The sequence below is a fragment of the Rhipicephalus microplus genome, chromosome 6 (assembly GCF_043290135.1).
Source record: "Rhipicephalus microplus isolate Deutch F79 chromosome 6, USDA_Rmic, whole genome shotgun sequence".
Lineage (NCBI taxonomy): Eukaryota > Metazoa > Arthropoda > Arachnida > Ixodida > Ixodidae > Rhipicephalus > Rhipicephalus microplus.
In genome coordinates, this window is record NC_134705.1 from 44625775 (window position 1) to 44651619 (window position 25845).

A 25845-nucleotide genomic window follows, 5' to 3' on the forward strand; every position below is an offset into this window, starting at 1 on the left:
AGCGCTTCACCAGAGAGCTTACTTATGCAATGGCTATTACTCTTGATTGAATGTCGTCTCTGGCTTGTTGCATGTAGGGCGGTACATAGAACTGGTGCAAGTTAAAGACAGCTGATGTGAAATAAAGCTGGCTCAGTGAAAAATGGGAGCCGAAGTGAATGCAGCTGAACATGCGGCATCAGAAAGTGGGTGTGTGAGCTTTGCATGAATATATGTTAAGGTGGAGCCTGCCTACAGCAGGCTTTTTGTAGCCTGGAAATTCAGGGCCTAAAAGGCTTGGTCTTGCACATATCTTTCTCACCTATGAAATCACTGTGTTTAGTGTATCTAGCTACAGACGTAAGAAGGCACTGCAGTGGTTTACACAATGCGATTGTGTTCTTGTGTTTTTTTTGCCAATGCAGTCACTCTGTGTGATGAACGTATGGTGCGGAGCTATATAGACATAGTCAGGTGACCCATGGTGGTGTTTTTTGTCTCCTGCACTACGGCAATCGTGTATTGCCAAACAAATCAATAATTAAAAACATAGAGTGCAGCTGTATGAAGAAATCAGATTCATAGAAGGATTAGTTTGTGAAAGACATGGGTTGAACTGTTGTCTGTATTGTTCATGCTTCTTCGATCTCTTACTCAACCACACTAACCAGCCACTGTCAGCCATTAATCAAATAATAACACGAAGTTGAAAAAGTTGCCATGTGTGTTATTGGATGTTTCAGCGAGTCAGTTCTCCATGTTGTCTCTACATTCGCTGTTAATTGGTTTGATGTCTATATACAACGTTGATGCAATGTGATTATTTGATTGTTGCTACCACATTAATAACATCACATTAGGGAAACATGATATTTGGAATGTTGTTGCTTCATTAAAAACAACACGTTAGGACAACGTCATTATTTGAATGTTGCTGCAACTATTAAAACACTGTGTTATGGCAACGTAATACTATAAACGTCGGTGCAATGTTATATTTGAACGTCTAACGTTGCCTCACATTCGTTACATTCAAACCACGTTGAATCAACGTTCTGCGTTACCTTGGTGGAGTTACAAAGGTTTCTCGCATGCCGCGATGGCACTCTCATTTCTCTCGTCCAGACAAAAGAGCTGGAAGCTAAGCTGACAGGGAAGGCAGGGCCAAAGAAACAACCACGCCTCGTGATTTTAAGCATTTTTTTCTAATGCGCGGCTTTCTAAGAGAGATCGCGTGCGCATATGTGGACAAGTAGCGGTCCCGCAGCGATCTCTGTAACTTGATTTTTCAGCTCACAGTCACACAGAAGATTTTTGTCTCACAAGCAATGGGGCCGACGCCTATGGCGGGATTTCTGCGACACGAGCTCTCCAAGTTTATCGCGTTAAAATAACTTTTTATAGAGAACCGAAGCTTGAGTTTGCAAAGCGATGACAACGCCACACCTGGTCCTGTCGTCGAGCTCCCGAACACTTGAGGAGAAACGCGAGAGAGGTCGCAGGCGAGTGAATGTGGTTTGCCGAAGCGTGCGAGGCGTGCACAACGCGTTCTATAGTCGGTGCAGCGAACTTGGGCGCCGTGCCATCAGCCTGGCGCGCTAAAACGAGACGCTCGCTGTGTGATGTTGTCTTTCCGCGATAGAAGGAGTGGCCCGGCGTAACTATTGTGTTGTGGGCTGCCACAAGAATGCAGAAAACACCAAGAGACGCTCTCCAGGTGCAAAGTTGTATCAGTTTCCTACCAAGTCATAGCTGGCGAACACAGCCGCGGTCTAAAAAATAGAGCAAAAATAACAAGAGAGCCCCAAAAAAGAACAAAAGGCGAGCACTTCAACTTGGCTCGCTGTAGTTAAACTTAGCTTGCTCCTTCGCGACGACGTCAACAGGTCATGCGCGGCACGAAGGACCATACTCTAAATCTTCTCGGACATTTTAGCGCCATGACCTTATAACTTTGGTTTTACTTATTTTTTTTCAGCACGCCGCAAACGTTTGCACATGACAGTACATGGCTGCAATTGCTAGATACCGCATAAAAGCTACAATTTTAGGCTTTCCATAAAGGTCAACACAGCACATCAATAGAGTATGCGGCTTCATGCGGGCAGAATGAGACTTACTTTGAGGCATACGTCGTATACGGTGCTATCAGGAGTGGCCCGAGAAATGAATTCCGCACTGACTCATCCATGCTCCTCTTCCGTCATCTGCCCCACATCATAAACTTGACTAACGAGCTTTACTGCTTTTGTCCGATTCGCCTCTAGTAAGTGCTTGTGCAGCTCAGAGATCTTAGGTGAAGTCGCACGGCAGGCGTTACACTGTGAGGTGAGTCAAACGCAGCGCGCGCTCCCAGCACGAGCACGTTAGCGAGCGGCAGTGCTTTGGAGCGAAGGGAAAACGCGCCTTCTATATCCCCGTTTTCTATTTTTCTACAAAAGATGACGCTGTCTGTCCGGAGTCGCATCGCCACCTTACGTTGCTTTGGATTCTTAGCGGCCTATCGACAGCAGCTTCGACTATATGCTGTCATGCTCATCAGCAGAGACGCGCTATTTAATCGGTATACAATTTTGACTTTTGTAAAAGATGTGCAAAGTTTCCCCCTCCCCCCAAATTGGGACGTGATCCGTTGCGCGACTTTAATAAAATGACCGCGTTTGCTGCATACATGACCGCGAACAATTCAGTTTGTTTCGGCTACAGCTACTTCGCTGTACCCCTTTGTTTTTCATACCTATGAGTTCGAAGGAGCCGCAATGTAGAGCTGTGGGCAAGTTGGAACTGGTGCCTTCTTGCAAACATTTAGGCGCGAACAAGACAAAGCTCCAAGAAGAGTACGCAAACAGTGCTCTCAAACAACTGAAGGATAATGAAGGATATTTCAACCACTCTTCAAACTATACAACGCATGCGCACAAATACCAGCAATCGATGACCTCATGCACAGTATACTTACTTCAAAATCTAAAATGCAAGCAGATGGCCAAAAAATGTAACCTTTTCGCGCATCTTTAATGAAGTACCGCTCGCGAGTTTCTCTTCTATATCAATGTGCATGATAACACGGTTATCGCTGTTTGCGTTCAGGGCTTTTTCTTTCCACTTCTTTGTGCGCCTTCTAGTTCACACTAAAAATTTAAAAAGTTAGCTTGTCTTATGGCACGGAGCTTCCAGTCTTTATACAGCCTTGTCACATTATAATTGGCCGCTTTTCCTGCCTCATGCACTGGCGCTCTTTGGCCATCAAATGGCGCTTACGCCGAACGTGCCATACATCATCATTATCATAACGTAGCACTTCCTTGCCGTATTCTTGTGTTGTGCTAATAAAGGGCCAGAATGTAGGCTGGCCCATTGTGCATAGTTCACTACATTTGCTGTTTAGTGCGACTTTGTTCATGTTCGAACAGCACTTCACAAGTGTCAGCTGTGGTAATGAGTGGCTTTGCTTCTATTGACTGACCTGTTTCCCAGAGCACATATCTATTTCAAAGTTACATTTCATCCCGCATAGGAAGCAAGTATGGTCCAAGGATGACCATTGGAGCAGTCCAATGAACCAACTTCAAATCTGACATCGAAGATGCTTGCAGCGATGGCCTATGATCTGGGTTACAGCAAACAATTAAGAGCACAGTGCAAAACGCCACTCGCACGGTGACAATATATTCCACACAAAACGACTTTGACATCGAGTTAAAGTGACCCCGAGCACTTCGACGCCGGGCGGAGCGTCGGTATTGGCGTACAAAATAAATTCGCGATCTTAGGGCAGCCAGAAGGATGCAAAAGAATATTCGGCGTCGCTTAGATAGATTAGTTTCGGAACTATGGATGCTCGTGCTATTTCTATGGAGGCAAGAATCGATGTCGCAGAAAATTTCTGTGCGCAGATCGCCAACCAAGCCACTCGTCCCGATTCTCCAGTGAGAGGTGACGTCCCTAGTTCTCGTGACTACCACATGGACCTTCCCTTTACAATGGAGGGTCTCGAGGTGGCACTAGCTCTCTGTAGGCGTTCAACGTCTCCGGGCCTAGATGGTATTCCGTACTGAGACATGTGCAACCTTGGGGAAGGTGCAAGAGGAGAACTGATGAGCCTTTACAACATCGCGTGGCAGGATGACAATGGTCCTGACGACTGGAGAGTAAGCCGCTTGTTACCCATCTTGAAGCAGTGCAAATCCGCACTCGGACTCACCTCATACCACCCAATATCACTGGCCAGCTGCGTAGGGAAGATAATGGAACGGATGAAACTACGCCGCCTGGAGTGGTATCTTGAATACTACAAGATTTACCCGAATTCTATGGCTGGTTTTCGACGCGAATGCTCTTCCATTGACAATGTCGTTGATCTAGTTTCGTACGTTCAGCACGAAATATCCCGTAAGTGACTATCTACAGCTTTGTTTCTAGATGTGAAAGGCGCGTATGTTAATGTACTACATGAAGCCATTTTGGGTGCTCTTGTGGTATTTGGCATTGGTGGTGGAGTCTTCTGTGAATTTCAAGTTACGTGGCTGCAAGATCAGTCTGTGTTAACATAAGATGGCCCAACTACGCGATGCTATACTTCCAGGAGTGTTCCTCAAGTCGGAGTTCTTAGCCCGACGCTATTCAATCTTGCCCTACTTGGCCTTGCTGACTACTTGCCACGTACCATCAAAATCTCATTATACGCAGACGACATCGTTGTCTGGACGTCGGCAGTAATACGTCCTCACATACTTTTCCGGCCTCAAAGAGCAGCAACTCTAATTGTCAAGTACATGTTAAAACAAGGTCTTAGCATATCACCAGAAAAATGCGCAGTGGTGGCCTTCACTCGCAAAGCAATCACTCCTTATGTCATCTCAATCTGCGGGTGACCAATTACTGACGCCAGAACCCACCGATTTCTGGCATCATTATTGATAGGGACTTCTATTGGAGTCCCCATGTGGCCTAAATGAAGAAGTGCCTGACTGCTATTTGCCAATTGTTCAAGTTCCTGGCAGGTAAGACGTGAGAAATGTCAGTGCCGCAATGATGGAACTCTACAGAGCCCTGTTTCTAGGTTTCCTGAGATATAGCTTGCCCTGCTTACCAATACCCACAAGACCAATGTTCGTGTTCTACAGGGAGTACCAGTGGCAGTACCAGTACTGACCACTCCACGGCATATACAGCAGCTGGACTAGCTGCTTTAGCCATTACAAGCCGAAGCACTGAGAGTGTGTCTTGGTCGGCCCAGATATTCGTCAACAAAGCAGCAATTGCAATTGCTGGTGACTATTCAATACAAACAGACATTGTTGTAGAAGCCCTGAGAAGGCATATCAGACACTTTGCACATGCTCCCTGTCATCCCCTCTCACTGTTGCCGTCAGAGAGGTGCCAAGCATCGTTCGGTAAAATGATACTGAAGTATAACGAGAAACTTCCCTCGCGCGTCACTCGTGCATCTAAACCATCGATACCCCCTTTGGTGTCTTATTCGACCAACAGTGCATATTAGTGTACCATAGATTCGGAGGAAATCTGGCCTTTGATCGCCCGTGTTGAAACCGCTGTCTCTTCTTCTTTTGCACGAGAAAGATTCAGACAGTGTACTTATATATAACGATGGCTCCACGAACCGCCAGTGTTCGTCATGTGCATTAGCTGTCCCAGCTAGAGGTGTTACCATCAGCTTTAAGACTGACCCCTATAAGGCATATACAGCAGTGGAACTAGCTGCTTTGCGCACTGCTCTTTGTGTGGTCAATCGGGAACCACCGCAACAACGGTCGATTTTCAGCGACTCAAGGGCTGCCCTACAATCTGTGCTCTCAGCGCTGTGTCACGGGCCGTGCGAACAGCTTGTTTATGAAATTCGTTGCGTTCTCTACACTTCACACGAGAAAGGGCATAATGTGACATTTCAGTGGCTGCCAAGTCACTGAGGCATCTTAGGAACAAACATGCCGATACTGCCGTGCGGGCAGCTCTTGAAGGAACACGAGAACAAGCCATACCACTTTCGCGGACCGATGCAGCCAGTAATCTTCAACGACTTGCGCATAAAATCAAGTTTTCACTATGGAGCCCACCAAGCAATGAGACGAATCGTCAACACCACCGTCCTCTTTGCTGGCTCTCCGCATGCCCACTGGGCTCGACCGAAGAGCAGCCACGCTTCTTCATCGCTTATTGCTAGGAGTGGCATTTACAAAATCCCATTCCTTTGTCACAGGAATGGCCGACAACGCTCACTGCGACGCCTGTCATTGCAAAGAGACACTACACCACATCCTGAGCGACTCTCCGTTGCACGACATCCAGAGACAGTCACTGGCGTCCGTTTTGCGTGCATCGACAACAGCCAAATGTCTGTGGACACTATTCTTTGAAGTGCCCGAGAGAAGACATTGCATCAGAAGGCGACAAAAGCTCTGATGAAATTCCTACACGTTATGGGCTTAAACGAGCGGCTGTACCAGCGATGTCACAGACCACGAAAGACAAGATTTAGACTATGACTGAGTATGCGCGCGTATGATGCCAAATGTGCTGCGTTTATATCTCTTTCCTCTCTGCTCTCTATCTTTCATCTCCCCCACCCCCTCCCATGCGCAAGGTAGATACCGGCTGCCTATAGGGTGGCTAACCTTCCTACCGTTCTTTTCTTCTTATTTTCTTTTCTTCCTTCCTGACTACGCCCTCGGCAGGGCGATAGCCTCTTTCATGATCACACTTGAGGAAGTGGCTGTAACAGCATTGTCACACACCGCGAAAGACAAGACTCGACTATGACTGAGTATGCGCGCGTGTGCTGCCGAATTTGCTGTGTTTATCTCTCTTCCCTCTCTGCTCACTATCTTTCATCTACCCCATTCCCCTCCTAAGCGCGCGAAGGGTAGCAAACCGGCTGTCTATAGGCTGGTTAACCTCCCTGCTGTTCTTTTCCTTCTATTTTCCTTCCTTCCTTCCCGACTACGTCCTCTGCAGGGCGAAGGCCTTTTTCATGATACGCCAATCAACCGGTCTCGTGCTTTCTCCTGCCATGTTATACCTGCGGACTTTTTAATCTCATCGGGCCACGTAATTTTTGTTCTCCACTTCGTGTATTTTCCTTCTCCGGGAATCTAGTCAGTTACCTTTAATGCCCAGCGGTTATCCCTCCTACGTGCTACGTGGCCGACCCGAGTTTATTTTCTCCATTTGTTTTTTTTGGTTTCAACAAGAACATCCTTAACTTCTTTTCGTTCCCTGACGCACTCTGCTGCCTTTTTGTCTTTTAAGATTACACTTTTCCTTTCTCTTCGAATCGCTCAGTGCGTCGTCTTCAATTTAAGCTGAACTCTGTTTGTTAGCGTCCAGGTTTCTGCGCCGTAACTACCAGCAAGATGCAAGTATTATATACCATTACCTTGAGCGTTACTGGTAGGTTAGCCTTAATGAGTGTAGAATGCTTGGCGATCATGATCTACCAAAAATTTTTTGTTTACTTACTTCAATCTCATGATTCGCCTCTACGTTTACTACGTGTTTCAAGTAAACGTAATCTGTTACAACTTCAAGTGCACTGCTACCTATCTCGCTTTTCTCTTCCTAGGTTGTTGTACATTTCATTTTCTTCAGAATTATTTCAGTTCTACTTTTCTACTCACCTTGTCTAGTTCAGAAACTATGAATCGCCATTCGTCTTCTGGAAGACTGAGCACTGCATTGTCATAAGGGAAGCACAGGTTACTAAAGTATTCTCCATAATTCTTATCCCGAAGATATCCAAATCTAAGACCTTGAAAACATCCTGTAAACACGTTGTGATTAGCATAGCGGAGTTCACGTCTCCCTGCCTTACACCCTTCTTGATTGAGATTCTACAACTGTGTTTGTGGAGAACTATGCTGACAGCGGATCCGCAGTAGATTTCTTCCAATATGTTGATGTAGAGTTCGTCGATGCCCTGATTCCGTAGTGTCTGCATTCTCGCCGATGTCCCGGCAGAGGTAATTGTTAAGGATGTTCATAATTAAAGAAGTGCCAAAAAGTACGAACACCCAGAAGGGACCCAGGGCGAGCGCCTAATAGCTACATCACACTTTATTAGAAAACGAACACTCATATATGTATAACACGCACGTACGTCATCTCAAGCTATCCCTCTTGTCATCAACAACGTGGAACTGAAAAAAACACTCTCAGAAAGCCGTAAAATTACGTAATAATGCACTAGATTATGTTACGTCTAAAAAGAAAATTTAGCATCTGCTATTAGTAAAACGACCGCTTGACTGACTCACTTGTCCCCTCCTTTCTTAATTCGATACGCTTACATTATTTCTCTCGTCGTCCTTTATTGTGCTTGTCCATTATTCATGTGTCCCAGAATTTTGGTTGACAGGGGCACGCCCTGCAGTGCATCGCTAAGTGCGAGTACGGCCCTCTTTAAAGGGGCGCTCTAACGCTTGAAATCATTGGTGCTGACTTCATAACTCGTAGTTTCGCTCGACAAAACTACTGCGGGCGGAAATGACGCCGGAAAGCTGCCGCTATATGATCCTATAAATGTAACGCTAAATGTGATCACAGCATTGCATAAATATAGGGATTAATATTAGAGTTATTGCTTCATTAGCGTGACTTTTGACTCAAAGTGAGCGCGAAAAAAGCTCTGCAAGCTTCCCAGCTTGAAAACTGCAAAGCTGGTCAAAGAATGCGCTGAACGCCTTGTGCTCGAGGAAACGCACCGGTTACACTCCGGGTGCTGTTACTGAAGAAACTAAAAGAAAAAAAATTGGAATAGCCTCATTGCATATTTACGTCATTGGAAAAGGAAAGATCATTAAAGCTAGGAAACATTATAGAAGCGTTTACGAGCTTGCTTATTTCGCACGTGTCGTTTCCTCTTCAAGTACCAAATTGTTTGTTACATTCGCAACGGCGTTGTCAAGAGGCTGTGCGTAACAGGCAATATGTCACTGAGCTTTCTGTATGGTAGCACTTTTAGTTCATTTCTCTGGGAAGCCTTCTGATGTCAGAGGGCAAGGGAAACACAGTAAGGTGAGCTAGCAAAAATCGAGTTGAGGGTAAGCATTCATTTTATTGTATTTTGATATCTCTACGCTAAATAACTTAGCATTGCGTGGCCCTGTCGCTGCTGTTCTTCCGGCACTTATTTCTCAAGCCGTTAGTGTACGCAAGCAGCAGAAAAACATGTAAAACAATTAGGTAGTGAAAAGTGTTAGAGGGCCCCTCTAATGAACTCTCATGTTCACGAAAGCGCACATTCAAGCAATGACCTGTCTGACCGACGTATTTCATTCCACATGTGAAAGTAGTCCAGTAGACATTATTTTTTACACTCAACGTACCTCCAGCCATGTTTTATGCTACAACTGTCTGGTTGTCCTGTTCCTTTCTTTTTGGCTAGCCTTTCTACTGCTGGGCAAATCTTCGACAATTTGTTCTCCGCTAAAGAACCAGCCCACACACCATACCTAATAGAATTTTTTTTCAACCTATGTGAAATGTTTTGCAGATAAGGAATCACCACCATTCGTTCTTTTTCACCCTTATCTTGCTGACACTTTTTTGTGTGCCGATTATTTTCTTCTTCACTGCCCGACAATTTTTTGGATGAAAAAAGTTGCATTAAGGTATCGTGTGCGGGTGGGATCGTTTGTCGCGTCCCACAATCCAAGGCAGGCCACGACAATGGCGTCCACAGAGACACGTTGTAATCACTGGATGAGAAGACGCTGTAGAGGGGCGTGTTTCTCTTCCTTCAGTCTCCAGGCCTCTTGGATTACCTGCAGTCGGTTGTTAATTGGGCAGCAGACATCCAGAATCAGGGCCTCCTCACCTCTTGCCAGCTACCTTGCTGCTTCCCAGCAGTAGCAAGGCTAGCCAAAAAGAAAGGGACGGGGGAACCAGATAAATGTAGCGTCAAACATCACAGGAAGTACGTTGAGTGCAAAAAAGATGTTGTGTCCGCGATTCCTTTTTCATGCAGTCGGCAGTTATTAGCCGGCGTTTACAGAGCTGAAAAACAAGTTTATGCTTACTTTAGCACCCATCTAAACTACTTCTGTAGTATTCCTTTTTAATTGTATTACAAGAAGATTACATATTTAGTTTTCATGTGGAAGGTTCTAGTGCTCATATTTCATATACCTTCAAATATGGAAGGTATTCGGATCATATGTGGCACATGGTTAATATTTGTACCCCCAATCATGTATTTTCACTGCAGAAGCTCGCGCGATATCTGTGACTATAAGTGCATTAAGAAATTACATCTACAAAGCGTGGTTATATACACAGATTCGCTGAGCGTCGTGACAGCATCTAAAACATTGAAACAACATAAAAGGCTTTTCGTCGTGTCGCTTTACTCTCTTTTATGCATGATATACACTCCTAAAACGACAAGTGGCACATACGTGGCATATGTAGATCATATGTGTATGTGGCAATGGGTATACATTTCTTTCATTGTTAGCATTTGAGTGCGTGTAACGTGAATTAGTTCACGTCTTTGGCTTTTCCTGACATACAGGTACTCACAGAAAAACTCTGATATACAAGGATCCCAACAACACTTGTGGCGTTTCGAAATATGAATACTTCATGGAATCTACCAGTGAGTATTTTAAATAATTTTGGGTACGATGTCCACGCTTCGTTCTGGTGACACATTTTATTCCTTCACTATTATCAGTGAACCTTTAGAATGACTGGCAAGTGCACGTGCCCCTTATGAGTAGTCATTGTTGTGGTTAGTCTATCGCGAGAAAATGAAGACGATGCTAGAACTGGAGTATGGAAAGGTGATAATAACCGAATGGTCAAGAAAAGAACAATTTCGGTGCAGTGAGTGCGTGGTAGGGCAACACAGTTGAAAGAAAAACGCAGGTCACGAGAGATCTTCGCACATTAAAAAAGAGAAAAAACGAATAACCATCGTAGAAAATACGGATGTGACCCAAGAAAGATGTGAATAGGGGGCGTGAAAACGTGCTAAAAATGAACTTGAAACTTAGAGTGTCACCCAGACAAACAAGAACACAGCTCTCGCGATGTGTCCGCTGCGTGTATAGTCCTGGGGAGAACGATTGCGCAGCAAGAAGGTAGGGAATGCCTTATTTTGTTTAAGATATTTAAAAAATCTTGAATAAAAGTATATGAACTAACACCGCGATCGTGCACACTTCAGAGCCTGAGAAAACTAGCATGTCCGCCATCAACACAGAGTACCTGTGTAACATGGCATCACAGTTTTATAGCAGCGCATTGTTCTACTGTGCGACATGCCCAATACGACTTCATCTTGGCTTGTGTTGATTCCAAGAGTACTTTTAAATGACGGAAGACAAGAACGAATGGTTAAGGTAAAGCGAGAAGTAAATCGGGTCTCCTATTCAGATATTAGTTTGCGATGATTCTAAGTGGAAAATTTTGTTGTAATATACACTTTATCAAAAAAGCAACATTATTCATGAAAAGATGCAGGATATGAGAAATGAACCACCATTCAGTACAGTTTCACTACAGTGAATGCTTTGACAAGTGGTTGCTTCAAGGCAGCAACTGCGTTTCAAAGCGCCATGTAGTTGTGGGCCTGGCTCACTCTAAGCGAACGGCAAGTGAGGGGCAAGAGAGCAAGCGTGAAACGTGGTAAGTGGGGAACACGGTTGGAGACGACTTGACTTATTGGTCCATCACACACATACACACACACACACAAACCCTCAGATATATATATATATATATATAAATATATATATATATATATATATATATATATATATATATATATATATATATATATATATATATATATATATATATATATAGCTAGATGTTGGAGGCGCGGCCTGGATCATACGCAATGTATATTCCGAAGCACTTCCACTTCTTCCTCTGCCTCTACAAACTATCCTTACCCTTTGAAGTCACAGGATTCTTTTTCCCCTAAAGAAGTTGCGTCAGACAAACAGCAACGGAAACTGAACATGCATCGCTTAGAAGTTAACAGTGTCAAAAGGGGCTGGTCATTCCATGTCCCAGGCAAGATCCATGAACACGCTATAGTTTCACTGGAGAGTGCAGTAGTCCAGTAAATACTGGAGTTCTGGTGGACGAGGCTGGCTGTTGCGTTGTGGGCAACATAACCACGCTTTGAGCATGGAAACAGATGAAAACACAGCTGGCATAATTGTGAAGAATAAACGAGATTCGAACACTGCAGGAGTGACAGTTCCTCATTCGTAGACGTCGTATTCTTTGTCGTGATACTGACGCTATGCATGCATAATGTGCAAATATAGGAGCACAGAAGGCTGAAGGAAGAACTTGACAGGAGAGACGCTCAACCTGTCCTGAGTGTTTGCAACTGCTTCTCGGTACATGGTAAAGACTACTAGCCCGAATGAACTTAGTGGCCGCTTTAACTGACCTCTACTGATCCATCAATAGCGCATGACCACAGAGGCCTTGCCCTTGCGATTCGAAACAGCTTACCATCAGCCCGCCTTCGACGATACGTATTTGTTTCAAAGACTCCGCTTTGAGTATTTTCCAAAAACTTTTCTAAAGGCCCTCCAGTGGGCAGATGCCACCAAACAGCACGGACCGGTTGGGGGCACAAGCATTTTCAAGGGTGATAGGCGAGGAAGCGATGTTGTTGCCCCACGTTGCGATCCTCCTGCTGCGGCAGGTTGGACAGGATAGAGCAGTTTGCATGCCCATTCATCGTGGCAGATTTGGTAGTGATTGTGTTTATGCATAGTACATGGGGTTGTTCTGTGGCTTACTTGGAGCGTTCGATGGTGCTGACACAGAAATTTTGACCGCGGCCGCAATCTTGGTCCTTGGTGCTGAATATGTGCATGGCAAGGTACATTTTTACAACGTTATTTAAGCCATCCGAGTGGTTTCGACGAAGTTTTCTCTCGTCATTGTTCATGTTGAAGAATACGTTGTAGTTGTTTGGATTCGTCGACTTGCTTGTGCAGGTCTTGTTGATAGGGCTGCGGAAAATGCCCATGGCACATTTTCCCCAGTATGAACATCGTTTGCTTCATGAGTTTATGTAGTATTCAGCGAGTTGCTGGTGTACAAAGAATTTGGTAAGAACATGACATATTGCCTGTTACGCACAGCGTCTTGAGGACGCCGTCGCGAAAGTAACAATTTGGTACTTGAAGAGGAAACGACACGTGCGAAACTAGCAAGCTCGTGAACGCTTCTATAATGTTTCCTAGCTTGAATGATCTTTCCTTTTGCAATGACGTAAATACGCAATGACGCTTTTACAATTTTTTCTTTTAGTTTCTTTCTTTCTAATAGTTTCTTTCTTTTAGCGTAACCAGTGCGTTTCCTCGAGCACAAGGCGTTCAGCGCATTCTTTGACCAGCTTTGCAGTTTTCAAGCTGGGAAGCTTGCAGAGCTTTTTTCGCGCTCACTTTGAGTCAAAAGTCACGCTAATGAAGCAATAACTCTAATATTAATCCCTATATTTATGCAATGCTGTGATCACATTTAGCGTTACATTTATAGGATCATATAGCGGCAGCTTTCCGGCGTCATTTCCGCCCGCAGTAGTTTTGTCGAGCGAAACTACGAGTTATGAAGTCAGCACCGATGCTTTCAAGCGTTAGAGCGCCCCTTTAAAGAGGGCCGTACTCGCACTTAGCGATGCACTGCAGGGCGTGCCCCTGTCAACCAAAATTCTCGGACACATGAATAATGGACAAGCACAATAAAGAACGACGAGAGAAATAATGTAAGCGTATCGAATTAAGAAAGGAGGTGACAAGTGCGTCAATCAAGCGCTCGTTTCACTAATAGCAGATGCTGAATTTTCTTTTTAGACGTAACGTAATCCAGTGCATTTTTACGTAATTTTATGGTTTTTTTTCTTAGTTTTTGGGTGTCTTAACACGTGTTTTTTCCGGTTGTGTGCCATCGATTAGGAGAGTGGTTTTTTTCAGTTCCACGTTGTTAATGACAAGAGGGATAACTTGAGATGACGTACGTGCGCGTTATGCATATATGAGTGTTCGTTTTCTAATAAAATTTGATGTAGCTAGTAGGCGCTCGCCCTGTGTCCCTTCTGGGTGTTCGTACTTTTTGGCACTTCTTTTATTATGAACCTCCCTAACAGTTAACTCTGCCGGGACATCAGCGTGAATGCAGACACTACGGAATCAGGGCCTCGACGAACTCTAACAACGTATTGGAAGAAATCTACTGTGGATCCGCTGTCAGCATAGTTCTCCACAAATACAGTTGTAGAATCTCAATCAAGAAGAGTATGAGGCAGGGAGACGTGATCTCAGCTATGCTAATAACAACGTGTTTACAAGAGGTTCTCAAGGTCTTAGATTTGGATAGCTTCGGGATAAGAATTATGGAGAATACTTCAGTAACCTATGCATCCCTTATGACAATGCAGTGCTCAGTCTTCCAGAAGACGAATGGCAATTCATAGTTACTGAATTAGACAAGGAGAGTAGAAAGGTAGGACTGAAATTATTCTGCAGAAAATGAAATGTACAACAACCTAGGAAGAGAAAAGCGAGATAGGTAGCAGTGCACTTGAAGTTGTAACAGATTACGTTTACTTGAAAACACGTAGTAAACGTAGAGGCGAATCATGAGATTGAAGTATGTAAACAAAAAGTTTTTGGTAGATCACATTCGCCAAGCATTCTACAGTCATTAGGGCTAACCTACCAGTAACGCTCAAGGTAATGGTATATAACACTTGCATCTTGCCTGTAGTTACGGTGCAGAAACCTGGACGCTAACAAACATAGTTCAGCTTAAATTGAAGATGACGCACTGAGTGATTCGAAGAGAAAGGAAAAGTGTAATCTTAAAAGACAAAAAGGCAGCAGAGTGCGTCAGGGAACGAAAAGGAGTTAAGGATGTTCTCGTTGAAACCAAGAAAAATAAATGGAGAAATTAAACTCGGGTCGGCCACGTAGCATGTAGAAGGGATAACCGCTGGGCATTGATGGTAACTGACTAGATTACGAAGAAGGCAAACACACGAAGTGGAGAACAAAAATTAGGTGGCCCGATGAGATTAAAAAGTTCGCAGGTATAACATGGCAGGATAAAGCACAAGACCGGTTGATTGGCGTATCATGAAAAAGGCCTTCGCCCAGCAGAGGGCGTAGTCGGGAAGGAAGGAAGGAAAATGGAAGCAAAAGAACAGCAGGGACGTTAACCAGCCTATAGGCAGCCGGTTTGCTACCCTTCGCGCGCTTGGGAGCGGAATGGGGTAGATGAAAGATAGTGAAAAGAGAAGGAAGAGAGATAAACACAGCAAATTCGGCAGCACACGCGCGCATACTCAGTCATAGTCGAGTCTTGTCTTTCGCGGTGTGTGACAATGCTGTTACAGCCACTTCCTCAAGTGTGATCATGAAAGAGGCTATCGCCCTGCCGAGGGCGTAGTCAGGAAGGAAGAAAAGAAAATAAGAAGAAAAGAACGGTAGGGAGGTTAGCCACCCTATAGGCAGCCGGTATCTACCTTGCGCATGGGAGGGGGTGGGGGAGATGAAAGATAGAGAGCAGAGAGGAAAGAGATATAAACACAGCACTTTTGGCATCACACGCGCGCATACTCCGTCATAGTCCAGTCTTGTCTTTCGCGGTGTGTGACATCGCTGTTACAGCCGCTCGTTCAAGTCAATAACGTGTTGGAATTTCAACAGAGCTTTTGTCGCCTTCTGATGAAATGTCTTCTCTCGGGCACTTCAAAGAATAGTGTCCACAGACATTTGGCTGTTGTCGATGCGCGCAAAACGGACGCCAGTGAATGTCTCAGGAAGTCGTACAACGAAGAGTCGCCCAGGATGTGGTGTAGTGTCTCTTCGCAATGACAGGCGTCGCAGAGAGTGTTGTTGGCTATTCCTGTGACAAAGGAATAGGATTTCGTAAATGCCACTCCTAGCAATAAGCGATGAAGAAAGGTGGCTGCTCTTCGGTCGAGCCCAGTGGGCATGCGGAGAGCCATCAAAGAGGACGGTGGTGTTGACGATTCGTCTCATTGCTTTGTGGGCTCCTTAGTGAAAACTTGATTTTACGCGCAAGTCGTTGAAGAGAACTGGCTGCATCAGTCCGCGAAAGTGGTGTGGCTTGTTCTTGTGTTCCTTCAAGAACTGCCCGCACGGCAGTATCGGCATGTTTGTTCCCTATGACGCCTCAGTGACTTGGCAGCCACTGAAACGTTACATTATGCCCTTTCTCGTGTGAAGTGTAGAGAACGCAACGAATTTCAAAAACAAGCTGTTCGCACGGCCCGTGAGGCAGTTCTGAGAGCACAGATTGTAGGGCAGCCTTTGAGTCACTGAAAATCGACCGTTGTTGCGGTGGTTCCCGATTGACCACACAAAGTGCAGTGCGCAAAGCAGCTAGTTCCGCTGCTGTATATGCCTCATAGGGGGCAGTCCTAAAGTTGATGGTAACACCTCTAGCTGGGACAACTAATGCACATGAGGAGCACTGGCGGTTCTTGGAGCCATCGTTATATATAAGTACACTGTCTGAATATTCCTCTTGCAAAAGAGGAAGAGACAGTGGCTTCAACACGGGCGATCAAAGCTCAGAGTTCCTCCGAATCTATGGTACACTAATATGCACTGTTGGTCGAATAAGACACCGAGGGGGTATCGATGGTTTAGATGCATGAGTGACGCCCGAGGAAAGTTTCTCGTTATACTTCAATATCATTTTACCGAACGATGCTTGGCACCTCTCTGACGGCAACAGTGCAAGGTGATGACAGGGAGCATGTGCAAAGTGTCTGATATGCCTTCTCAGGACTTCTACAACAATGTCTGTTTATATTGGATAGTCACCAGCAATTGCAATTGCTGCCTCTGTTGACGAATATATGGGCCGACCAAGACACACTTTCAGTGCTTGGGCTTGTACTGGCTATAGCAGCTAGTCCCGCTGCTGTATATGCCGTGGAGTGGTCAGTACTGGTACTGCCACTGGTACTCCCTGTAGAACACGAACATTGGTCTTGCGGTTATTGGTAAGCAGGGCAAGCTATATCTCAGGAAACCGAAAAACAGGGCTCTGTAAAATTCCATCATTGCGGCACTGACATCTCTCACGTCTTACCTGCCAGGAACTTGAACAATTGGCAAATAGCGGTCAGGCACTTCTTCATATAGGCCACATGCGGACTCCAACAGAAGTCCCTACCAATAATGATGCCCCGAAATCGGTGGGTTCTGGCGTCAGAAATTGGTCACCCGCAGATTGAGATGACATAAGGAGTGATTGCTTTGCGAGTGAATGCCACCACCGTGCATTTTTCTGGTGATATGCTAAGACCTTGTTTTAACATGTACTTGACAATCAGAGTTGCTATTCTTTGAAGCCGGGAAAGTATCTGAGGACGTGTGACTGCCGAAGTCCCGACACAGATGTTGTCTGCGTATAATGAGATTTTGATGGTCGTGGCAAGTAGTCAGCAAGGCCAATTAGTGCAAGATTGAATAGCGTCGGGCTAAGAACTCCGACTTGAGAAACACCCCTGGAAGTATAGCTCACGTAGTTGGGCCATCTTATGTTAACACAGACTGATCTTGCAGCCACGTAACTCGAAATCCACCGAAAGACTCCACCACCAAGGCCAAACACCACAAGGGCACCCAAAATGGCTTCATGTAGTGCATTATCACACGCGCCTTTCACATCTAGAAACAAAGCTGTATATAGTCGCTTACGGGATATTTCGTGCTGAACGTACAAAACTAGATCAACGACATTGTCAATGACAGAACATTAGTGTCGACAAGCAGCCGTAGAATTCGGGTAAATCTTGTAGTATTCAAGATACCACTCCAGGTGGCGTAGTATCATCCGTTCCATTATCTTCCCTACGCAGCTGGCCAGTGCTACCGGGTGGTATGAGGTGAGTCCGAGTGCAGATTTGCACTGCTTCAAGATGGGTAACAAGCGGCTTACTTTCCAGTCGTCAGGACCATTGTCATCCTGCCACGCGATGTTGTAAAGGCTCATCAGTTCTCCTCTTGCACCTTCCCCAAGGTTGCACATGTCTGAGTACGGAATACCATCTAGGCCCGGAGACGTTGAATGCCTACAGAGAGCTAGTGCCACCTCGAGATCCTCCATTGTAAAGGGAAGGTCCATGTGGTAGTCACGAGAACTTGGGACGTCACCTCTCACAGGAGAATCGGGACGAGTGGCTTGGTTCGCGATCTGCGCACAGAAATCTTCTGCGACATCGATTCTTGCCTCCATAGAAATAGCACGAGCGCTTTAAATGGAAAACGCTGTTCCGTAGGATGACGCAGACCTTTTACTGTTTTCCAAATGTATGAGAGTGGCTTGCGAGGGTCTAGTTACTGGCACAACGTTGTCCATAATTCCGAAACTTATCTATCTATGCGACGCCGAATCTTCTTTTGCATCCTTCAGGCTGCCCTAACATCGCGAATTGATTTTGTATGCCAATACCGACGCTACGCCCGGCGTCGAAGTGCTCGGAGTCACTCCAACTTGATGTCAAAGTCGTTTCGTGTGGAATATATTGTCACCGTGCGAGTGGCGTTTTGCATTTTGCTCTTAATTGTTTGCTGTAACCCAGATCGTAGGCCATCGCTGCAAGCATCTTCGATGTCAGATTTGAAGTTGGTTCATTGGACTGCTCCAATGGTCATCCATGGACCACAACTAGACAAGCCTTTGATGTTAAAGTAGATTGGAATGTGATCACTTCCTCGTGTCTCAACATCTGGAAACTATTTGACGTATCTCGCGTAGGAGTTGGGGACAAAAGCAAGGTCGAGACAGCTGCCGTATGCCACCCCTTGAAGAAACGTGGGGCTACTATCGATCAGCAGAGGAAGGCTATAGCTGTAGGCAATGTTTGCTAACCTGCGTCCTCTTGCAGTTGTCCGCGTACTCCCCCTTGCGTGATAGTGCGCATAGAAATCACCTATGGTTACCCATGGTGCAGGACACACTCTCCAAATATCCGCTTATTTCTTGGAAACGAGATTATTTGATGGCTATGTATAAACGCCTATGAGAGTAAACATGAGTTTGTTCTTTTTCACAGTGATGCAGACATACTGATTGTCATCGCGAGGCGCAATTGGTTGCACAACATAAGCCAGTTCACGACGAACAAAGACGATGATTCTGCTGCACGCACCGTTTGTTGAAGACATGACAACTTTGTACCCCGAAAGTTTTATTGGTTTCGACAAATTCGGATCATAAATGATGATGAATGGAAACACGTTGGTAAACTCAAAGTCACGAAAATCTGAAAGGCGTGATTTTAGTCCTCTGGCGTTCCATTGGACGACAGATTCAATTTGGCTTCTTTATGAATTGAGGTGTAAGCAGCCATCTTCCTAGTTGAGAGATTCAAGCACTGGGCTTAGGTTGTCCAATACTCCAAGTGCGCTTTGAGCAGATGCTTCCTTCATGTCGACTAATATTGCTCGGATGGCTTCTATGAGAAAACGCTGCACTGAGATCACTTGACGATCTGTTTTAGGCAAATCTTCCATGGCTGGAGATAGCTCTGGTGTTGCCGCAACCTGCTGAGGTTCCTTGGCAGAAGAGCGGGTCGGGAGCATGGGCCATTCCTTCAGAAAAGAAGGCTTCTCCTGCTCTTTCGTAGAAGTGGTGGGTCCTTTTGCGGCGCTACTGGATGGAACTGCTAAAGAGTGGAAACTAACATTTCAGGAATGTACCTCCTTTAAAGACTTTCGACGATGCCGACGTCGACGCCGACGCTTGACTACTTCGGCTCCCTCTGTGTGTTGATTTGTCTGGGGCTATTTGTCTGAGAACTACGTGCTCCTTTTGGATTCGAGGACAGCCTTTCGACGAGGCAGCGTAAGGACCGCTGCAGTTTGCGCACTTCGGAGTAGTCGCCCAACAGGCGTTTTCGGCATGAGGTTCAGCGCAACGGGGACAAAATCGAGAGTTGGGGCGTACGCCCTTAACGTGTCCTAGACTGAAGCACTGATGACATTGAAGTGGCTTTTGGATGAGTGGTCGGACCGGATGTCGGAAATGTCCAACTTTTACGTGGAACGGTATGCAATCTCTCTTGAAAAACACTTTTACCAGCGTGTATTTCCAAGGAACCGCACTTGCGTAATGACCGTTGCCTAGTTTGCAGGCTTGATGAGGGTAGGCAAGTCAACATTAGAAATGGCAATGTCAGTTTTATAAATTACACTGGCAATTGATATGTCATCTATTGGGATAAAAGGGCGCATTTCAATGCCACCTAGCTCAGTCCTTTGCTGCAGCTGTCCAAGCGCACTCACATTGTGACGTCTATGGCGAGAATATTCTTTCTTTGGTTTACTCTTACGGCCTTAATTTGATCTGGCACCGCACATTCCAGAGCAACTGGAAGGGCTTGCCTGGTCAGAAGTCGTAGGTTGCTTGAAGGGTCTTCGCGCATTAAGATGATGACGTGCGGACAGCGCGCAGGCCTTGACTACCGTCGCTGTACTTGTAGGAGCAGATGCTTATATGTTCGCAGTCCTTCTTTTGGCCCTCTTGCCCCGGACAGTATGAAGTTGTCATTGAATGTGTCGTCTTCTGACATAGAATATAAAAAAGTAACATTCAGCGTCACTGGGGAAGCCAGCTCACTTCCTTGGGTTTGACGGGTGTGAAGACTTCTGACTAGGCGGACCTTTGGCATGCTTCGTGGCCATCACCGCAAGACGGGGATGCGAGGCACCTGATGGTTTCACTAAAAAGACAGTGCAGAAACAAGCGTTCATTTAAAGAGACACTTCATCTTCTTCTTCCAGTAAAGGGCGTAGTCAGGCTTGTGATGATGGTTATGATGTATTCGCCTTCTGAACGCATGGGTTTGTAGCCTAGTGCTCAATACACTGGCTCTCGGAGTATGAGGCTATGGGAGTACTATCGTTCCTCGTTAAAAACAAAGGTTTTCAGAGTTTTGAGGCCTCTCCAGCTCTCATTCAAATGCGTGTTAACCGTGGAGAGCATTGCATTCGTGGTTAGGCACGTGTTCCATACTTGCTTCCTATGCGGGATGAAATGTGACTTTGAAATAGATATGTGCTCAGGGAAACAGGTCAGTCAATAGGAGCAAAGCCACTCATTACCACAGCTGACACTTGTGAAGTGCTGTTTGAACACGAACAAAGTCGCAATAAACACCAAATGTAGTGAACTATGCACAATGGGCCAGCCTACAATATGGCCCTTTATTAGCACAACACAAGAATACGGCAACGAAGTTCTACGATATGATGATGATGATGTATGGCACGTTTTGGCGCAAGCGCCATTTGATGGCCAAAGAGCACCAGTGCATCAGGCAGGAAAAGCGGCCAATTATAATGTTACAAGGCTGTATAAAGACTTGAAGCTCCGCGCCATAAGACAGGCTAACTTTTTAAATTTTTAGTGTGATCTAGAAGGAGCACAAAGAAGTGGACAGAAAAAGCCATGAACGCAAACAGCGATAACCGTGTTATCATGCACATTGATAAAGAAGAGAAACTCGCGAACGGTACTTCATTAAAGATTTTTTGGCCGTCTGCTTGCATTTTAGATTTTGAAGTAAGTATACTGTGCATGAGGTCTTCGATTGCTGGTAATTTGTGCGCATGCGTTGTATAGTTTGAAGGGTGGTTGAAATATCCTTCATTATCCTTCAGTTGCTGGACAGCACTGTTTGCGTACTCTTCTTGGAGCTTCGTCTTGTTCGCGCCTAAATGTTTGCAAGAAGGCACCAGTTCCAACTTGCCCAAAGCTCTACTTTGCGGCTCCTTCGAACTCATAGGTATAAAAAACAAAGGGGTAGAGTGAAATAGCTGTAGCCGAAACAAACTGAATTGTTCGCGGTTTTGTATGCAGCAAACGCGGTCTTTTTACAAAAGTCGCACAACGGATCACGTCCCAACATGGGAGGAAAACTATGCACATCTTTTAGAAAAGTGAACATTGTATGCCGATTAAATAGCGCTTCTCTACTGATGAGCAAGACAGCATATATTCGAAGCTGCTGTCGATAGGCCGATAAGAAGCCAAAGCAACGTAAGGTGGCGCTGCGACTCCGGACAGGCAGCGTCATCTTTGGTCAAAAAATAGAAATCGGGGATATAGATGGCGCGTTTTCCCTTCGCTCCGATGCACTACCGCTCGCTTACGTGCTCGTGCAGGGAGCGCGCGCTGCGTTTGACTCACCTCACAGTGTACCGCCTGCCGTGCAACTTCACCTAAGATCTCTGAGCTAGACAAGCACTTCCTAGAGGCGAATCGGACAAAAGGAGTAAAGCTCATTAGTCAAGTTTATGATGTGGGGCAGACGACAGAAGAGGAGGATGGCCGAGTCAGCGCGGAATTCATTTCTCGGGCCACTCCTGATAGTACCGTATACGACGTATGCCTCGAAGTAAGTCTCATTCTGCCCGCATGAAGACGCATACTCTATCGATGTGCTGTGTTAACCTTTATGGAAAGCTTATAATTGTAGCTTTTATACGGTATCTAGCAATTGCAGCCGTGTACTCTCATGTGCAAACGTTTGCAGCGTGCTGAAAAAAATAAGTAAAACCAAAGTTATCAGTTCACGGCGTTAAAATGTCCGAGAAGATTTAGATTAATGTCCTTCGTGCCGCGCATGACCTGTTGACGTCGTCGCGAAGGACCAAGCTAAGTTTAACCACAGCGAGCCAAGTTGAAGCGCTTGCCTTTTCTTTCTTTTTTGGGGCTCTATTGTTATGTGTGCTCTATTTTTTAGACCAGCGGCTGTGTTCGCCGGCTATGACTTGGTAGGAAATTGATACAACTTTACACGTGGAGAGCGTCTCTTGGTGTTTTCTGCATTGTTGTGGCAGCCCACAACACAATACATACGCGGGGCCACTCCTTCTATCGCGGAAAGACAACATCACATAGCGAGCGTCTTGTTTTAGTGCGCCAAGCTGATGGCACGGCACCCAAGTTCGCTGCACCGTCTATAGAACTCGTTGTGCGCGCCTCGCACGCTTCGGCAAACCACATTCACTCGCTAGCGACCTCTCTCGCGTTTCTCCTCAAGTGTTCGGGAGCTTGACGACAGGGCCAGGCGTGGCGTTGTCATCGCTTCGCAAACTCAAGCTTCGGTTCTCTATAAAAAGTGATTTTAACGCGATAAACTTAGAGAGCTCGTGTCGCAGAAATCCTGCCATCAGCGTCGGCCCCATTGCTTGTGAGGGAAAAATCTTCTGTGCGACTGTGAGCAGAAAAATCAAGTTACAGAGATCGCCACGGGACCGCTACTTGTCCACATATGCGCACGCGATCTCTCTAAGAAAGCCGCGCATTCGACAAAAAATGCTTAAAATCACGAGGCGTGGTTTTTTTCTTTGCTCCTGCCTTCCCTGTCAGCTTAGCTTCCAGCTGTTTTGTCAGGACGAGAGAAATGAGAGTGCAATTGCGGCATGCGACATACCTTTGTAACTCCACCAAGGTAACGCAGAACGTTGAGTCAACGTTGTTTGACTGTAACGAATGTGAGGCAACGTTAGACGTTCAAATATAACATTGCACTGACGTTTATAGTATTACGTTGCCATAACACAGTGTTTTTATAGTTGCAGCAACATTCAAATAATTACGTTGTCCTAACGTGTTGTTTTTAATGACGCCACAACATTCAAAGTATCAGGTTTCCCTAACGTGATGGTATTAATGTGGTATCAACAATCAAATGATCACATTGCATCAACGTTGTATACAGACATCAAACCCATTAACAGCGAACGTAGAGACAACATGGAGAACATAATCGCTGAAACATCCAATAACACACAAGGCAACTTTTTCAACTTTGTGTACTTATTTGATTAATGGCTGACAGTGGCTGGTTAGTGTGGTTGAGTGAGAAATCGAAGAAGCATGAACAATACAGACAACAGTTCAGCCCATGCTTTTCACACACTAATCCTTCTATGAATCTGATTTCTTTACACAGCTGCACTCTATGTTTTTAATTATTGATTTGTTTGGCAATACACGATTGCCGTAGTGCAGGAGACAAAAACACCACCATGAGTCACCTGACTATGTCTCTATAGCTCCGCACCATACGTTCATCACACAGAGTGACTGCATTGGCAAAAAAGAAACACAAGAACACAATCATATGCTGGAAACCACTGCGTCGCCTTCTTACGTCTGTAGCTAGATACACTAAACACAGTGATTTCATAGGTGAGAAAGATATGTGCAAGAGCAAGCCTTTTAGGACCCCAAATTTCCAGGCTACAAGAAGCCTGCTGTAGGCAGGCTCCATCTTAACATGTATTCATGCAAAGCTCAAACACCCACTTTCTGATGCCGTGTGTTCAGCCGCATTCACTTCGGCTCCCATTTTTCAGTGAGCCGGCTTTAATTTCACATCAGCTGTTTTTAACTGCACCAGTTCTATGTACCGATCTACATGACACAAACCAGAGACGACTTTAATCAAGAGTAATAGTCATTGCATAAGTGAGCTCTCTCGCGAAGCGCATCGTTATCAGCGGTAGCATCTTTGGGCCTTCCTGCTAAGAGCTACTAAGCAAACTTGTCCCGCCTTCCCTCTCCCCCCTCTTGTCTCTCATTTTCTTTCCTCCCGTTAGTTGTGTACATTTTGTCTTGATAAAGGCCAGGCTGTCACCGAAACATCGACGTAATAAATGAAATTTTCTTCAAGCACTATATATATATATACATACATACATAACCTGACAGTCTTCCTGGATTTGGGTCGAGTTATAAGTCACCAGATGAAGCGAACGAGCAAACGAAAAACGATGCCTTATTGCCAATAAAGTATCCTTTTTCGTTTGCTCGTTCGCTTCATCTGGTGACTAATATATATATATATATATATATATATATATATATATATATATATATATATATATATATATATATATATATATATATATATATATATATACACGCTGCTACTGTCTTACAATATATATATTGTCACCAATATATATAGCACCTGGTACTATACAAACTATTTATTCAGGGTGAACCTGTGCCCGTAAACTGTCAAAACTAAATGGTCAGCCAAAATGTCCCTTGCTCGCTGTCTCCAACTTCATCGGTCTTTTCCTCTTTACCTCAGGTCTCGTGCCGGTCTCGTTGCGTAGCTTCGTGGCGCATGCAGGACGGCGTTCCATGGCGCGGCTTTCTTGCTACCTGTGGGGCGGCTTTTACGAACGCAAACTGTTGCACGCGTCTTCTGGTATTAGCGAACTGTTGCATTAGTCCCCCTCCTAGCACGCATTGCCCCGATGCGTACAGCCAGCTGACAGTTTCTAAACAATAGTGTTTGTCCTAGTGTTAGACGACGTGATTGAGTTCGCTTGCTCAAATCCTGTCGTAGTACGGTTTCATCCTTACTACATGTACAACTTCCAGGAGATTCCTGCGCCGTGGTGTGCATACTTGACCTTCAGAAATGACTTCGTAGATTAATGGGCCTAGCTGACGAAGAACTCTGTAACGGCCAAAATAGTGCCGAATAAGCTTTCCTGGTAGGCAACGTGCACGTAAAGATATCCAGACCTACACTTGGTTTCCAGGGGAGTACTGAATGTCCCTTCGTTTTAGATTGTAACGGTGCGCGTCCACATCCTGCTGTTGAATGATGCGGTTCCGTGCTAAATGTCGCGCCTCTGCTGCCCTTTCTGTATATTCGCTGATGTCAGGGTTCTCTTCATTCGTGCTGTTGACAGGCAGCATCGCGTCTAATGTCGTCATTACTGTCCACCCATAAACGAGTTGAGAAGGCGTGAATTGGGTAGTGTTTTGTACTGAGGTATTGTATGCAACGAAGCAGAAACC

The 25845-nt window shown here is 45.3% G+C and overlaps 1 protein-coding gene across 1 annotated transcript in view; it reads left to right on the top strand.

Moving 5' to 3' along the window:
* Window positions 1-25845, top strand: part of LOC142764763 (uncharacterized) — a 422070-nt gene that overhangs the window by 182945 nt on the left and 213280 nt on the right. Inside the window, exon 4 of the mRNA XM_075865291.1 lies at window positions 10511-10594. Within this exon, the coding sequence (XP_075721406.1) occupies window positions 10511-10594 (84 nt within the window). The remainder of the gene's footprint in view (window positions 1-10510; window positions 10595-25845) is intronic.